At 32.8% G+C, this 18142-nt stretch overlaps 2 protein-coding genes across 11 annotated transcripts in view; one reads left to right on the forward strand and one right to left on the reverse strand.

Moving 5' to 3' along the window:
• LOC123676903 (zinc finger protein Xfin-like) overlaps positions 1–5538 on the reverse strand; it is a 33755-nt gene extending 28217 nt beyond the window's left edge. Inside the window, exon 1 of the mRNA XM_045613203.1 lies at positions 5354–5538. The gene's annotated coding sequence lies outside the window, so the exon portion shown is untranslated. The remainder of the gene's footprint in view (positions 1–5353) is intronic.
• A 280-nt stretch (positions 5539–5818) lies between these two features.
• On the forward strand, positions 5819–15620 carry LOC123676904 (adiponectin receptor protein). 10 transcript variants are annotated; one of them, XM_045613205.1, is made up of 6 exons: positions 5846–6271; positions 6378–6671; positions 8003–8108; positions 8827–9084; positions 13236–13763; positions 14344–15620. In XM_045613205.1, exons 2-6 carry the CDS (start codon positions 6528–6530, stop codon positions 15003–15005), a joined length of 1698 nt encoding a protein of 565 aa, XP_045469161.1. In that variant the 5' UTR covers positions 5846–6271; positions 6378–6527; the 3' UTR covers positions 15006–15620. The 10 variants fall into 10 exon arrangements, with proteins under 10 accessions (XP_045469164.1, XP_045469169.1, XP_045469161.1 ...); XM_045613204.1 differs by having other exon boundaries at positions 6504–6671; XM_045613206.1 differs by having other exon boundaries at positions 6504–6671; positions 8003–8102.
• The last annotated feature ends 2522 nt before the right edge of the window (positions 15621–18142 follow it).

Below are 18142 nucleotides of genomic sequence, written 5' to 3' on the forward strand. Positions count from 1 at the left end.
ATTTTTTAGATTTCATTCGAAATTCAGATTGTAATTATATACATATAGATATATGTTGTTTATTTAATTAAATAGAAAATGAAAAGTGTTTAAATTTACCTACTGCATCTCATCTCAAGACTGTGATGTTGGAAGTCCTATCCCAATGACATTAAACATTAACATTATATTAACAATTTAAAAATTTTGGCTTTATTTCTGCATTTAAGTAGCGTATTGTCTGAATCTATCTCTCAAGTAATACTCATTTAAAAGTGTCCACCCTCAATAACTCAACAACGAATCAGAATTTGTGAAAACAATCAGACAGGGGGACATTATCTGGGATACAAAGCTTGTTTCTACTAGCAACCCCCTGGAAAGGGTTGCAACCCAATCAGGAATTTAAATAGGGAAAGTGGGTAGTTTTGTAGCACAAATGTATGCATGGATTCAAATTTGTATGAACCTGCAGTTTGTGTTCTAATGAAATGGATATTCACTAAGTTACAGAGTGTTTTTATGGAATTATGGTACCGATAAAGCTAAATGAAACAGGGATGTTCTAATTGATCATATAAATTTCTATTGAAAGAAAAATTTTCAACAAACAGTATTAGCAAAAATTTACCGCCAATGTGCTCGCCATTAGATTGCATGCAGCGGTTTCGCATAGGTCAGCTCGAGCTTACGTTTTGCATCGGCCAGTAGAAATTATACGATCAATAAGAACATCTCTGTTTTATTTAATTCTATCGGTACCATAATTCCATAAAAAACACACTGTAACTTTGTTCACTGGATAGAATACAAACTGCAGGTTCATACAAATTTGAATCCATGCATACATTTGTGCTACAAAACTACCCACTTTCCCTATTGAAATTCCTGATTGGGTTGCAACCCTCTCCAAGGGGTTGCTAGTAGAAACAAGCTTTGTATCCCAGATCATGTCCCCTTGTCATCAAAAATCGCTGTACAGCACACCGGTCCAGCATATTCAATCAAAGAACGCGCATAGCTGCAATGATAAGTTTCCAGGCTGCAACCCCTTAAAGATCTTTGAATCATGTAGGTCATTTGTTTTGCCTTTATTGCTGCCACAGCCGCCACGTGATAAGACCAGCTCAAATCATAGGACACTATGATGCTCAGATCATTATAGTATAGTGGTCAACGGGAGTCAAGCATTGACCATCGACTACATCTTGAGAATTAGGGTTATTTCTGCCTGGGTGTAAAACGTGGCATTTGCTGGTGTTCGGTGGTATCAACCATTTTCGTCACCAATACTCCAAAGTCCACAAAAATTGTCCTGGTTTTGTATTTTCGAGTCTTCTGCAAAAGATGCGCATGGAGATTTCAGTAGTCGGACGTATAAAACAAGAAGAGAATAGGATCCAGGACTAATCCCTGCAGAATGCCACTGGATACGAAGTTATCCGCAGATGAATGAACGTCTGCTTCTGCCACTCTCACTGTGAACGTTCTATTGGAGAGGAAAGCCCTGATCCACGAACGTTACTCTCCTCCTAAGCCTAGGTATTTTAGTTTATACAGAAGGCGACGATGTGGTACCTGGTTGATCGCCTCGGAAAAGCCTAAATGCAAGGCATACATATAGAAACACCCCTATCCAAAAAGCGAATCCAATCGTTTAGACAGCACAGTAGAACGACCAGGAACTAGGGATGGGAATACCGGTTACTCACCAGTCGCGTTACATTCGCGACCGCTCCAGAAAAATACCGCTCCAAAATACCGCGATTTTGTAACTGTGGTTACAGGCAACAAAACCGTAAGCGATTGCATCTGGGTTGAGTATCAGCGACGGAGGAACGAAGGAAACGAGACCATTGGGATACCTAGACTATTTGTGGACTGTCCTGTTGAATGATAATTCATTGTTCATTGAGTTTCTACGTTTTTCCAGAAGAACGTATGCAAGCATAACAACATTCTTTTCTTGCAAGCATAACAAAATCATAAAACCATAAAATTTTTTTGGTGGCTCAGAATAACAACAGAGGTTAGAATCTTCGAAGGGCACCTCATTAAAAACAGATGTTGTAAACTTCAGTGGAAATATACCATCCTCGGGTAATCTAGGTATTACGTGAAAGAAATTATATCTATGTGTATTGCTGAAGACGTGGTATTCAATGTAAAACCTTAATGAGGTATCTACATTTACCAAACCTCGTTCAAATATCCCAAACCGTTTCGATGTTATAATTCGAAGTCCGGTGCCGGTACGCCGTAACTATCGTTACTTTGGAACCGGTTACTTTACGTTTGTGGAACGCGCGACTACGTTACTCAAAAATACCGCTCCAAAATCGCGGTATTGAAATACCGTCCCATCCCTACCAGGAACAAACACACGATGTTCATTTATTTCTTTTTCAGTGTGTAGGTACTACCACAGACTAACTTTATAAAACACAGACTAAAATTTATAAAAGAATGGTTGCCATATATAATTTTCCATCAGTATTTACATTGAGAAGAATGACAGAGAATATTCAGAAAGGAACTGGTTTAAATGATTTTATATTCGGAAAAGTCTCAAATGGCGACTAGAAGGTAAAAGCAAAGAAGACAGGATGTGTGCTTTGTCAATGGATGAAGTATCGATCAAAGCAAATTTGCAATATGATACAAAAAATGATGAAATTGTGGGTTTCCACGATATTGGTTAGCATTAAGAGCTGAATTTTTTCATTTGCTGAATACTTGATATATATAGAAAAAGTTTTTACAAAACCTTTTTATTCCAGGCAAAGAGAAAAAATATATCCCAGCAAAAAATGCCTTTGTATTGATGGCAAGAGGAATAAACGATAATTGGAAGCAGCCATTAGGATATTATTTTTTAAATACATCCTGTAGTCCAACAGACCTGAGTAGAATTATTGGAGATTGCATCGACAAAATGGTTGAAATAGGACTTGATGCAAGAGTCCTAGTGTCTGATTTGGGCTCTAACTTTGTTGCATTTTCAAAAAATTTAGGTGTATCTGATGAATATACTAAATTTGATATGAATGGAAAGGAATTGTATCAAATAAAAAAAAGCAAATAAACAGGATTCATTCATTAGTGTTGTATTTCTTAGCATATTTAATGATTTTTTTTTTGACAAATATTTCTTTCGAAAACATACATTACACATTCAGGCTCATCGAATTTTTCAATCAATATCTAAATGCACAGAATATCAACAACTAGATACTAAATAAAACAACATATATTAAAAATCAATTTCTATTCGATACTGATTCAAATTGGTATAGATTTTCATTGAGCCTGCTACTAGCTCTGATGAGGAACACTGCACAATTGATAATTAATTTGAAATGTTGCAATCAAATCAATGATAGAGATTGCAATATATCTAATGAAAACTAATATGGATTCCTCATAATTTTCAGAAATGAAAAGCACATACTTAACAAAAACAAGAGTATTTCTGAGAGCTTTAAAAAGGTACACCTCAAGAATTAAAAATTACACCACACTTCTAACAATACACTAAAATAACTGAGTGTGAAAGTATGTATCAAAAATGAAATTCCTTGGAATACTAGCATGATTACTAAAAAAAAAACGTCTATTGGTTGCTTCTTAGAATCTTATTAATGTTCTCAGGGTTGCTTGGTATCTCTGAGATTCAAAAAATCTTTTTACGGCAGACTATGATTGCAAGGAGAGCTCGAGCAGCGATCCTACATTGAGAGAAATATTTGAATGTAGAAATATTTGCGATTAATATTTTAAATCAAGCAAGAACAAAATAAAATTCATTTTCTTAGAACCGTCATTTTCAATAACATAACCTAAGCGAACGCAAAATCCACGATTCAAATTGAACTATCGCTGCGATTAGTCGAAAGAATCAATCTAGATCTCTGATTGGTCACCCCGAATCACCCCGAACTCATTCATAAATACGAGTAGAGCGAATTCGAGGTCAACGAAACGCCGGTGACGATTTCCTTCGTAAATGCATAGAGTGAAACATCTGTAGTAATCTGTGGTACTACCACAACGTTAGTAACAGCCAGTGCTGCCAACCCTACCTAAATTTAGGTAGATTTACCTAAATTCGAACTAATCTACCTATCTACCTTTTTTGAGCTCGATCTACCTTAATTCAGCTCCGCGCGAACTTTACGGTTTTAGATCAACGACAAACCGTTTTACCAGTAACAGTAACGTGACTATGAAAAAACTATTCCTTATTAAAGCTCTCACATCGTAATTTTTACGCACGACATTGGATACAAAGATCTGCGGAGATCAGCGGCGGAGTTTCAGAAACATACAGATGCAAAGAAAGGACCGAAATGGGTAATAAACTAATACATAACGATGGCTGCGCCTCAATACGCACTTGCTCGATAGAAAAATAGCGATGGTAAATATGGTCGCATGTACGTAGGAATAATAGATAGGTTCGTATTGCTCGCAGATTAATTGAATCGATCCTTATGCTTAAAAAAAAATAGAATAAAGTAAGATCGTCGAAAGGAATGAGATGAGACCGTCTGAATGCATCGAAGGCTGCCGTCGGGAAGCAATAAAAAACCCTTTTGGGTGTTAAAATAATGAAAGTTTTTGGACAACAAGCGTTTTCTTGCAAATTATCCACATCTGTTGAAATGAAATATTTGAAAGACTATTTATTCTTTCGTGTTCAACTAGTTCAAGTAGTAAAGTAGTTTTTCAATTTTTTTTTTATGTAAATTCTTATATTTTTTTATTAATTCATCAATATTTATCATTAATAAAGTATAATACTATGGACTCAGTTCTTTCAAAACTCCTAAAAATAAAGGAAAAAATAATCTACCTAAATTTGGCAACATCTACCTAAATTTCGAACCTCTATCTACCTTTATTTGAGCTCAGTGGGTTGGCAGCACTGGTAACAGCTCAAGGACATATCAACCCACAAGTGTTTATATTTGGACCAGGAATTAAGATTACATAAATAATTTATTAATCTACTAGAGCAGAACATGAAGATTTGAGATTTGATTTTTTTTTTCATCTAATGGAATAATAGAAAATGTAATTCATAGCAGATATTCAATGCGATCAGCTTAAAATTTTGAACGAAGCTTGAAATTGCTACTTCGTATTGACACCCAAAATCTCAATTATAAGTCGGTTAATTGTGTGATAACGGAAATATTGGTTAACTTTGTTTCGATATTCGATATTATTGAAATTTTCTATAATTCTGGTTCAACATGAAATTTTGCACAAATCTTGAAATTATCATTTTACATATGTGAATTTTTATTTCGATGGAATAAGCAGTTCTGAAATTAACAGGAAAACAAAATTATCTAACTGCCATACTTACACAATCCCTAGTAGAATTCTATACATTAAAACGAACTCAAGATTCGAACTTGCCCTGATAATTTCAAGTGTTTAGGTCTTTCTATTCGAGAGTTATCGTGTTTACGGGCGGATCGGCAGAATCTAATTTGACGACGGATTCGTCATCAATAAGTCGAACTTTATCCCTTGAGGCCATTCCCGGTTCAAAATCTGAAAATTCCAGAAATTTGACGATGAGGCAAGCGCTCAAAAAGTTAATTTTTGGAACTTTCTTTCCTGTGGATTTTATTAGTTTGGTTATAAATTTTCATTTTGCCGTACCCCCTCCTCTGTAAAAACTGCCAGATCCGCCATTATAACGAACCACAGTCATAAATCTTATCCAATATTATCTTATTCATTTGGAAACATGCTTCAAAATAAATTTGCGCAGAAATTTTGACAGTTAACAAGGTCATTTCAATTAAATTATTTGCGAATTATGTAAGTAGAAAGAAATAAGCAACGTTGCTATTTCAGTATTCTGTGTCGCTGATTACGGAAATGAAACAACAATACTGCATAATTAAATTATTGATAATTTTGCCATAAATCTATAAAATATAAATTATCGGTATTCGTTTCCAATAGTGCAATTCATTTAATTTTAGAAGAACTGTAGAAATTCTGAAAAATAATTAAACGGCAACTCTGTTCAATGTTTGACGCATGAATGACTTTTAAGACGTATATGTTCCATAATCAGCTGTTCTGTTATGTCGGATTCATAAAATATTAGACGGGAGCTCCTGGTTTTGGTTGAAATCGTTTATATTACATATTATTAATGTAAGGTTCCGAAGTAAATGCTGAAAAATATATTTCTGGCATATTTTAAACTTTGTGCAAAAAAAAAGGAACACCAAAATCGATCGACATAAATTTATTTTTTAAATATGTAAGTATTATTATTCCGTTATCACTCTTATAAAACGCTAATACCAGGAATTTTAATCATCTCGTATCTCGTGTTATCAGTTTTAATTAGACTCTTTATGTTGAAGATGTATAGTCTCAAATTGCGACCTTTGTATTGACGAATTTGCCAATACTCGAAGCACTTGAAAAGAATCTGCAAAATTGAAAGTGTGTTTATCTGAGTCTGACCAAACTATCCTTTGGATTTCTAGTGTTTTTGAGGCTTGTCTATCACCATGTCGCATTATAGTGATGCCGAAGACTCAATCGGGGAGAGTGCAGAGAGTGAGGGACTTAGAAAAAGAAAAGTTTGGGACCTGGAAAATGAAAGCCTAACATCGGAAATCAAGGAACTGCTAGACGATGATGTTAATTCATTGGTAAGTTGGTGGATTCAAATATTATTCTTTATTAAGATGGTCTATAGTTACCGAGAAATACCATTCGTTTATTGAATTTACAAGTGAATGTGATTTTAAATTTGGTGTACCTTAATTTTTTCAGTATTAACACATGATATTCATTTTGTGCTTATACAATCTACATAATTATCAATTGGCTATTCAAAAGTATCCGATACCTCTATTTTTACCATATATATCTGTATATATGCGGAATATAAGTAACATTACATTATTCTATTATTCTTTATTTTTCCCATATTCAAACTGAATATCTTTGCATTCATAAAATTTTTCCATTAGTAGACCTCTTATCTTCTATTATTGGGGAATCTCACTCAATTATTAAGAAATACATTACTGTTGATGCACATGCACATACACATTATAAAATAATATCAATTTACAAGTCAATTCTAAATGTATTTTAAAACAAAGGGTGAAATATTTCTTTGTCAAAGTAATGAACTTCTGAGCCGATTTTTTTGTAATCAGTTTGTTCAATGAAATATTTCATTATCATTTTATTTTGATTTGTAAAAACATTGATAAACTTTGCCTTAATCTATTGAAATTCTAGCAATATAAATTATCTTGGCAGATAAAATTGTTTTGGTTTATTATTTCCGATAATAATCCCCTTTTTACGCTTTGGCATTTTTAAAACATGAAAATCAAAACAAATTTTATACAATTCGAATTTGCCTGATGTCTCCAATGTCAAAAATCCATCCTTATCCGTTTAAGTTTTTTTTTTGTACTTTTGGTACTTTTATACCAGATTGGTATAGGCTCCAATATGTGATTTTTGAAAGACTTCACCTCATGAAACCAGTATAATCATTTCGAAGTTATATAATTTTAAATAATTTATTTGGAGATGAGTTGAAATTTTCTGAAAGAAAGAATAAACCATAGTGCAAAACTTGCAGTTGTTTTTAATTTATAGGCAATGAAAATAGGAAAACTATTATCTGATAATATCTGACAATTTTACCCATTTTACCTATTTTCAAGTTCTGAAGAATTGACAAATTTTTGAAAATTTTTGTTTGGTGAAAATACATATTTTCAATTCTTTTGATTTACCAAGAGCATATGATAAATGGAATTGGGCAAGATTCAAAATCATTGAAAGATATTGATAGTCATCACTTTAAGAAATTGAGTTTTCTTATATTAGAATTCATGTTTGAACTAATAGAATACAAAATAAAATCTAAACAACAGACAGAGAAATCAATTTTGATGGATACACACAAGTGTTTGAAAACAAATGCAATAGCACATATAATTTTATTTTAACATAGGTGGAAGAAGACTGTGTTGGATGCCCCTTGCCTTCAACTCCAGAAGATGAGGCAGTACTGGATTCTGAAATGAGTGAAGTACTCAAAGCTGCAGTCTTAGGTACAGGTAGTGTACATGCCCATTCCTTCATTCATTATATTTTTCAAAATGTTATTTATATCTTGGTTTGAGATTTTCTAAATCTATACTTGTCTCTTACCTTAACTCATTTGCCTTCATTTTGATTTCATCTTTGATTTCAAGGTATACAGGGCCTTCCTGAATTGGAATGAAAATGATAAATTCCTGGGATCTTTTAAGAAAAAAAAGTGCCCTCTTCTTTCTTCCAGAACTTTTTTTTGGTGGACCAGTGGTAGTTTTAAAATGTAGAAAAAACCTTAGTCAAGTTCTACACTTTTTGGTTCCTTGTAGTTTTGTCGTATCTGCTACCGATTTCGAGAAAAAAATGTGATGTAATCAATAAATTAATTATAGGTTTTGGTACTTATATATATTATACATATATTATCAAAAAACCCAATTACCATGAAAATGGTGTAGGGGTTTGGTACTTTTTTAACCAATCTGTATCGAAGATTAATAAAGATTCGATAAACTGGTATAAACATCACAAAAAGTAGGACTACAAGAAATACCTTGTATCTCGAAAACAAAACGTTTGCGGGCCAATGTTTATAGGATTTTTTTTCTTAAAATTATCCAAAGAATCTCATTTGATTCCCAATTTAGGAACACCTTGTAAATGTATCAATCATCCTAATACATATTTTTCTTAACCTAACTTATAAACCCTAAATAAATTCAACCCAATTCGAATTTTTAGGTGATGAGTTAGATATCACCGCCTTGGCTCACAATGCTGCCAGTCAAGCCGAACATGTAGTACGTAAGATGATACAGGCCGGTTGGTCTGTTTGCCATTTTCGAAACCTGCCAGCTTGGCTTCAAGACAACGACTTCCTTATTTTCGGACACAGGCCCCCTCTGCCCAGTTTCCGAGCATGTTTTAAAAGTATCTTCAGGATTCACACCGAGACTGCCAACATTTGGACGCATCTACTTGGATGTGTCGCTTTTATCGGTGAGTTTTCAAGATTACCAGTCGCAGCTCAGAATGTTCAGTAGTATTGTTCAAGCATCATTTCATGCATTACTACTTAATAGTTGATTTTGTTGACAGGTTGAAGGTTGATTTATCGAAATACAAACCATTTCTTGAAACATTTCTGACATGTTTCGATTTTATTCGGAAATCTTCAGGGCTTTGAAATGAAATACAGAAAATTGTACTACATCTATCATAAATGATAATGTAAATGATAAATAAGGAGAATTAATCTAAAATTAAGAAAAAACACAATCTATCACATTGTTTAGGAGTGGAATTGACAGTTTCATTAAATGCTATTTTAGGAGAGTTCATTACAGTACATACTCAATATTCTATAGATATTTACGAGCGGTAAACGATCGTCATTTATGTTTTGTTTTTGATTTTATTAATAAGATAATAATGAGCTGTATTTAAGTTTCCGATATCAGCTCTTTCATTGATGGGTTTCACATTCTGTTTTATTGAAACTATTTCTAATAGCATATTATATTAATTGAATTCGAATGAGGTTTTCACTATTATTCTTTTTGAATAGTTCATCATTTCAGAAAGTCATTATTTATTAATTTTTTTGGATTGGAAAAAAAAGAATTAGATGAATTTTTTATTCAAGAAGTATATCCATAATACAACTTTCTGGACAAACATTTATATTTTTATGAATTTTCTTATAAAAAAAGTTTTATCAAAGCTAAAAATGCGGTTCTTCTAAAAAAAATGAAGATGTTAAAACGTATTTTGAAAATTTGCATGTGGAAGAAAAGGGCGGTAAATAAGAGGAGCATTTGAGATTTCTTCACTAATATTGAAAAAAAAACGCTAAGGAGAGAGGAGTTGTTAAACTTGAGAATCTTGATCTTGAAAATGCCACGTGATATAAACCGCTTTTAATTCTAACCTTCCATTGTTAGCTACATAGAAAGAGGGAGTAAAGGCAATTTATACATGTCCCCAACATGGTTAGATTACATTGTCGGATTGTGATATATTTTCAAATCCACAATTTTACTATATCGTTATGAATGTATATTATATTGAATGAAATATATTTATTTGAGTGATTCCCGATTCAATAAGGAAATTTCAATACATATTTGGAATCCTATATTTTTCCTAATTGTTGAATTTATAATAAGCAGAATATTTATTATTTTCGATATCTACCTTCTGAAATCCAAGGTTTGGTAACTTTTGCTCTCCTAGTATCATCGGTTGTTTAACGTCGTTTGGCGTGCTTGAAGTTTGTGTTCTGAATTTTGGATATATTTAGGTATTTATTTCAATATACATATTTTGAATTAATATGAAACATTGATTCATTATGGGACAAAAGAAATGCGTTCTTTGTGGGGAAACTAGCGAATTGAGTGAAATATCGTATCACTGATACGTTTCCATTTACGCGCGCTTCATGTCAAATTTGATAGTTCGTGTTGGGGACAAAATTTTCTTACTGAAAATGACATATGCTCCCTATATTTATGTTTATTACTAAGAGGTTAGCTCTAATCTCGATTTCAATTGAGTAATTGTATTGTGATCATAATTCCCCCTGTTTATATTAGATGTAGTACAATTTTTTTATCTAATTTTTGAGCCTTGAAGAAGATTTTTAAGTAAAATCGAAATATGTCGGCGAAGTTTTAAAAAGTGGTTTTTATTTCAGTAAATTGACCTTCAACCTTTCAACAAAATCAATCATTACAGAAAAAAAGATATCTAATCTACATCTGTTATATTACTCAATAGAATAAGAAGTGGTTTTTAGAAATGTTGGATTACTTTTGGGGGCGTTTCGAAGAATTTGTTTTCGGTACATCAATCATCCATGCCTCATGTAGGCATACATTCGAAAATCTTATTTTCAATTCAAAAATAAAATCTTGAAAAAAGTACCAACCAAAAATAAAAGTCTTTGAACGAGTCTAGGAGGTCACATCAGCCTATAGGGAATAATCAATGGAAAATTTTTCCCCTGAAAACCAAACTATTTATGGCCATCAATATAATATCTACAAAGAATTGAATGAAATTTTCACTTCAGTTTCGAAGACACCCCAAATTGGTTTTTGATAAATATTTGCCTTCAATTGGCTCTTTGTCATCAATGTTATTATATGTTGTCTGTTCCGGTTGTCACTGTTTTGTACCTTTTGGTTTTGTAACATTCGATGAATGTGTGTGATGTTACTAAACCGTTTTCGTATTTTCGCAGGAATAGCAACCTACTTCTTGTTACGTCCAAAGATCGAGATTGAACTTCAGGAAAAAATCGTATTTGGAGCATTTTTCGTGGGAGCTATCATATGCCTAGGATTCAGCGCATTATTTCACACAGTTAACTGTCATTCTCAGTTCGTTGGAAAGTTATTCTCTAAGCTAGACTATTGCGGGATAGCCTTGTTGATAATGGGATCTTTCGTGCCGTGGCTCTATTACGGTTTTTATTGTCACTTCAGGCCCAAAGTCGTCTACTTGTCTATAGTTTGCGCTTTAGGATTGACAAGTATCATAGTGAGCTTATGGGATAAATTTTCGGAGCCTGAATGGAGACCATTCAGAGCAGCTGTTTTTATGACATTCGGTTTGTCCGGGATTGTACCGGCCATACATTTCGGCTTGACAGAAGGCTGGCTCAACCATCTTTCACAAAAATCGCTGGGATGGTTGGTGCTAATGGGCCTTCTATACATAATAGGAGCTGTAATGTATGCCTTGAGAGTGCCAGAAAGATTTTTCCCCGGTAAATTTGATATCTGGCTGCATTCCCATCAGATTTTCCATGTTTTCGTACTTGGGGGGGCTCTGGTACATTACCATGGTATATCGGAGATGGCTATGCATCGTGTTACCATTGGGCAATGTGAATTGACCGACACACCCATATATTAGATAAACAACGAGGTTAATAGACTGTTTCGGGAGTATACTTGTGTAAAATTAAGTAGGTGGGATATTTTCCATGATTCCCATACTAAGATGATTCTGGAACTTGAATTTCCTACAAAAAAGGGATAAACAAAATCTGTAGTTACCTGGGAAACTGAAGAAAACGGATCTGGTAGATCCAAGATTATAATATTTAACTTAGACAAAGACAATATTTGATATTTTCTCATTAGGGAACTTGTGAAAATCTATTTTATTTTTCTTCAGACTTTGTTCAGAATCTATAATAAAACAATATTCATCGAAATTATTTTAAATTGTATTATCGATATTTGGTTTTGGCAAATGATATCAATATATTTTTTGATTAATTTATTTTCATCACTCTTATTGTTTTTTTTTGTGAATTGTTCGGTGACTGAATAAATAATTTTGAGCCAAAATGACTACCTACTCTTTTGATTTTCATTTTTTTTTTTTAATATTTCTTAACAAAAATGATGATGTTATGGGTATGATCCGTATATCTTCTTGGTTACTTTGGTTAGTAAGTAGTCGGTCTGAATATATCAAATTCCTGAAGAAGCGGTTACTAATTCCTGTAACTTCAGTGAGTTAAGTCACCAGAGCAATGGCACTTTTATTCTGAGTTATTTATGGGGTTCGCTAACCACTCTCACTTGTCTTGTCATTTTAATATTGTTTATGAACGTTTCCCGTGGCCTTCTCAATAATTTCTTATTTTAATTATGAAACAAACCACCTTCAGAGCAATTAAGAACAATTATTTATAAATTACAAGAGATTAACCTCCAAACTTCTGTCGAAGCAAAATTTTGTTGACTAATGACAAGTGCCAAGCGGTCCGTATATATGAAGGAGGTTACCTAAAATATTGGAAACCTCTGCTTTGAAATTCTTGGCGATATATTGACCATACCCCATATGTATTCAGTTCATCATTGTAATTGAAAAATGAAGTAGTAGATGATTGTCAGTCGATGATTTATGAGCACAAAAAATTGTAGTTGAACCCATCTGTAGACCAGCGGCATTTGTGAATTTTCTAATCGCCACTTCAAGCAATTCCAAAGAATGTATCACCAAATTTGAAAGAGTAACCAGTGCTCATAGCTATTTAAAACCCTTACCATTTAGAGATCTAGACTGTTTATGGGACAGCATTTGGAAATAGATAACACAATCCAATTAAATCCTTTGTCCCGTAGGGTTAGCTGTATTCTTCGTGATTGGGCCCCCCGAAGCCATGTATCTCGGCGAGAAAATAGTCTTTGGAGCCTTTTTCTTAGCTGCCATCACCTGCTTTTGGTTCAGTACCCTATTTCACACGTTCTGCTGCTACGATCCGTTCTACAGAAACTTGTTCTCGAAGCTAGATTATTGTGGTATCACTATACTTATCATAGGCTCGTTTGTGCCCTGGGTTTATTACGGTTTTTACTGCGATTTCAGATGGAAGATTATCTACCTGACCGGTGTGTGTTTCTTGGGTGCGGCCAGTGTTATAGTCAGCTGGTGGGAAAAGTTCTCCAAGCCGGAATGGAGATTGTTTAGAACGGGTGTCTTTATGACATTTAGTTTAGCCGGATTGGCGCCCGCAATTCATTTTGGGGTTCGGGAAGGCTGCCACAATTACACTGCCATGAAGACCTTAATTTGGTTGTTTTTGATGGGTACCCTGCATCTTGTGGGAGCAGTATTTTATACCATAAGAGTTCCGGAAAGATTCTGTCCAGGTAAATTCGATATATGGCTCAGTTCTCATCAGATATTCCACGTTTTTGTACTGGCTGGAGCTTTGGTGCATTACCATGGTGTTTTTGGAATGGCTACCGAAAGGTTGGTCATAGGAGAGTGTGAAGTAGATGCCAAGTTGGATGATATAAATTTGTCTGAATTGTATATACATTATTAAAATCATCGATTTAAATGTTCAATATGTTCCTCATATTATATAATGCAAACTGCGAAAAGTTTGGTTTTGGTTACTTTATGTTCATTTTGTTTTGTGTTGTTCTATTCTGCTTGTTCATTTTGTTCTTCATTTAGTTGAGAATAACTTGGGGATATATCAGTAACAAAGCAAAAAATTCCATGAAAAAAGTTGTTAAGTGTCAAAAGATCTTTTTGTTCAAATTTAAGGGAAATATCCCTTAAGTATTGGTCAATGTGTTAATCACACAAAATATACAATCTTTATTCATTGCTCACTCCCTATCTCTCTGATATGCTGCACATTTTTCACTTCATACATCTTGCTACCCATCTTCACTTATTATTTTCAGTAACCTAACCAAATTTTTCCTTTTTTCACAGGGCTAGCTACTTATTTTCTTCAAAGTCCTCCAATCCAAGTAGAGTTTCAAGAAAAGTTAGTGTTCTGCTTTTTTTTCTGTGGAGCTATTTTATGCCTAGGACTCAGTACGTTATTCCATACAGTCAGTTGTCACTCAAAGAATATTTTAAACGTGTTTTCCAAATTAGATTATTGCGGTATAAGCTTATTGATCATGGGATCAATTGTTCCATGGTTATATTATAGTTTTTATTGTCATTTTCGACCGAAGCTTGTTTACACAATCGTCACATGCGCCATGGGGGTAGCCACCATGGTAGTCAGCTTATGGGATGAGTTCTCTAAGTCTGAACGCCGTCATATAAGGGCTGGCTTATTTTTGCTGTTCGGTTTGTCTGGAGTAGTCCCAGCGATACATTTCGGAATGCTAGAAGGATGGTTCACGAACATCTTCCAAAAGTCCATAGCATCAATGATACTGATGGGACTTTGTTATATAGCAGGGACTATGCTGTATGCTCTAAGGGTGCCAGAAAGATTTTATCCAGGCAAATTTGACATTTGGCTACACTCTCATCAGATTTTCCACGTTTTTGTTTTGGGTGGAGCATACTTTCATTATCAAGGGTTGATGGAAATAGCTAGAGACAGATTGGAAATAGCCCAATGTGAAATTTCATGACACACTGTAAATTTACATTTTTCTAGCAATGAATTTAGTAGTTTTTCTGCAACATTAAATAATTATTGTGGTTTGCGCCTTCAACCAAAGGATGTATTGATAAGCTCTTCAATTTGTTCATCACTCTTATAAATACAGACGAAATCTTATAGAACTTGCATCAGAAGTATTCAATTTTTAATGGTGCTATTAATGATTTAAAAGTATCGAAATTGTTCTCACAGGAAATTCTCAGTTTCTGTTATACTCGTGAATTCCAGATGCTTTTTTTTTCAATAAAATATCAGTATATTTCTAATAAAAATGATCATAAAAGACTATTTTTGTCTAACATTATAGATGTAAAATACCGAATCGATGTTTTCCAAGATTATAAATATGGTTAGATGCCAATTAAATTGTCTTATATTATGTTTTTTTTTTAATTAATTGTAGTTTCATTTTGGTTTCACTCATTTGAGAAATATATCTACTTAAAAATAGATTTTAGGTCTGTTTATTTGTAATATTGATAAGTTCAATTTGTACAAATTTAAATGGTACCTAATATAGTTAATTATGTGATATTTGTTTGTTTGGGCATAAGCTCAGTGTTAAATAAACTATTGAAAAATATCTTGTCTTTTCTATAATTGTTTTCTTTGATGTATTGAAAATTCAATACAGATGATAAACAAGAAATGAATTTCATTGTATATGAATCATGAATTTATTATCAATTTCCTTTCATGAACAGTCTTGATAATTTATTTATTCCTCTAAAGCAAGACAGGTAAAAGAAATATTACTCAGACAAGACCACATGACCTTGGCTATATTCAATATAAAATCATGTATAATCCTCGTACAGAAGACCAATTCTAACACTTCTTGGCTTGTTTTTGAAATCTCTTACCATTTTTAAATGACTGCGCTTTACGAATGCATACTAGTAATGAAAATTTTGATCAGCAGAAATTAATTTTAAAATTCCAATTACTAGTCCAAATAACTAGATATTCAATAAAAAGAAATTAGTACCACTTATCTCTCCTCTTTTATTAAGTAAATGTTTACTCTAGATATGTTTATGCTCTGTCTTGTAGAATTGTTCATACTACAGCAGCAAGTTTTTGGGTTAAATATTCATATGGAAAAATAAGGAAATATTACAATACAATCTCAAGTATAATAGAATACATCATGAAGTCAAAATGTACCAACATTATGTTGCACATCAAGGCACCTTATAACTGTTGTGAAAAATTACTTCTTTTTACATCAAATACTCACCTACAATATCTTCACTTAGAAGTTTCTTTAAATTACTGTAATTATAGTACCACTCTTCAAGACACAATTATATAAAATATTGCTTTATTATGACTATTCTTCCCATTAGGTCATCATAATTGAATTCTTTCATGATGTAAAATAAAATTTTAAATTAGTTCATAGGAATTGCAATCTATAAATATTGCACCAATAATATTTAGATTCAATGATTTTAATAATTGGAAGTTCTTTTGGAAACATCTTTACAATTTCCAAAAATTCAAGGAAAGATATGCTCTGTACATTAACAACTAACAAAATCAAGCAATATTGAAAAAAAAAAAAACTGGTGACACATTTAATATTCTGAATATAAATGAACATAAGGAGAGTGTTGTACAACAATCGTGTAATCCACAACTTATTTAAAATCGAATTTTCTATTTAAACATTCGTATGAAGGATCATACTTTGTCAAGCATAAGTGGTGTAAATCAAAATTTAAATCTAGATTCAAATTTTCAAGTGTTGTGGTCTACACGATTGTTGCACAACACTGTCCAACAGGATGTCTGAAAAAATTAGGTTCACATGAAAATGAAAGTCAACATAATTAATGTAACTTATTTATTACTTGTACATGTTAATGGGGCTTCCTCCTGAAACTGCAACCTTCAGTAAGCCTAGCTTTACCACCAGTGGATGTGCAGAGAATGGTTGAACAACCCTTGCATGCTACAGCTGACTGGGCATGAGAAAAAATTGTAGATATAGCATAGCACCCTGGGCATTTAACGTCCATGAAATAACTGTTAGGGTGTTGTACGAGCCTTTTGAGCTTGTGAGACCTCTTCTGTTTTTCAGCAGTTGGGTGCAATAAATCTACAGCGAGTGGCATCTACGGAAAATATATGTTAATAATGAAACAAAACTATTTTTTGAAAAAGAAGTTCGAAAATTGAATAAAATATTTACCTTGATTTATAGCCTTTGGTATCTAAATTCACAATTTTATTCTCAAATACACGTGGTTCTTGCGGCAAGCAACTACATGAAAAGACAGTTGACAAGTGTTCCTAAAGTAGAGTGGTAGATATTCAAAGCACAAAATATTGTAATATTTTTGTCAAATTTGGTCTGTGACATTTCATTTGCGGCCAGCAAAAAATTTTCTTTGAATGGTTTTCAATAACTTGATCATTCATTATTGAAAGTATTATTTATAACATCAATAACATGAATTTGACACAATAGATCTTTAAGGTGATTTTATTCATAACTTGCGTTCACTGATGAAAAGGACGAATTAAAGGTAGGTTGCGCCATCTGTAAATAAACTTGTAAATGGGTTTGATCAGCTCATCTCAGTTGATAATTCGCAAATTATATTGAAAAAAAGTGGTTAATAATGAAAAAGATGTTTTATTACTTCAAATTAGTACCTTAGATCTTGAAATTCTCGTTTAAATAGTAGAAACATATCGAAAGGCGAGTTAATAGAAATTTCTCAATGTTTTCCATCAACCCCTAACATTTTAGGAGAAGCAGTATTGAATGCAGGCCACATAATTTTATATGGGAATGTGTGAAAAAACAATAGATGATCAAAAAATAGTCAGATATTCAAAATTCAAAAGATATTCCACTAATTTATAGTGTAGATTACAGTTTCAAAGCATTCTAAAGAGCTTTGAATACTTTTATATCTTTAAAACATTTGTTTTGTTCGATTTAATGGATAAATAAAATATATACTCTATACAAGGAAATTAAATTTACTAATAATAAATAACTATACAAATAAGAAATAAGACTGCAGTAGTTTTCAAATCTAAAAAAATCAGCATTTATCATAGAAATAAGATAATATCATGTCATGTTTG

Source organism: Harmonia axyridis, chromosome 3 (assembly GCF_914767665.1).
Source record: "Harmonia axyridis chromosome 3, icHarAxyr1.1, whole genome shotgun sequence".
NCBI lineage: Eukaryota > Metazoa > Arthropoda > Insecta > Coleoptera > Coccinellidae > Harmonia > Harmonia axyridis.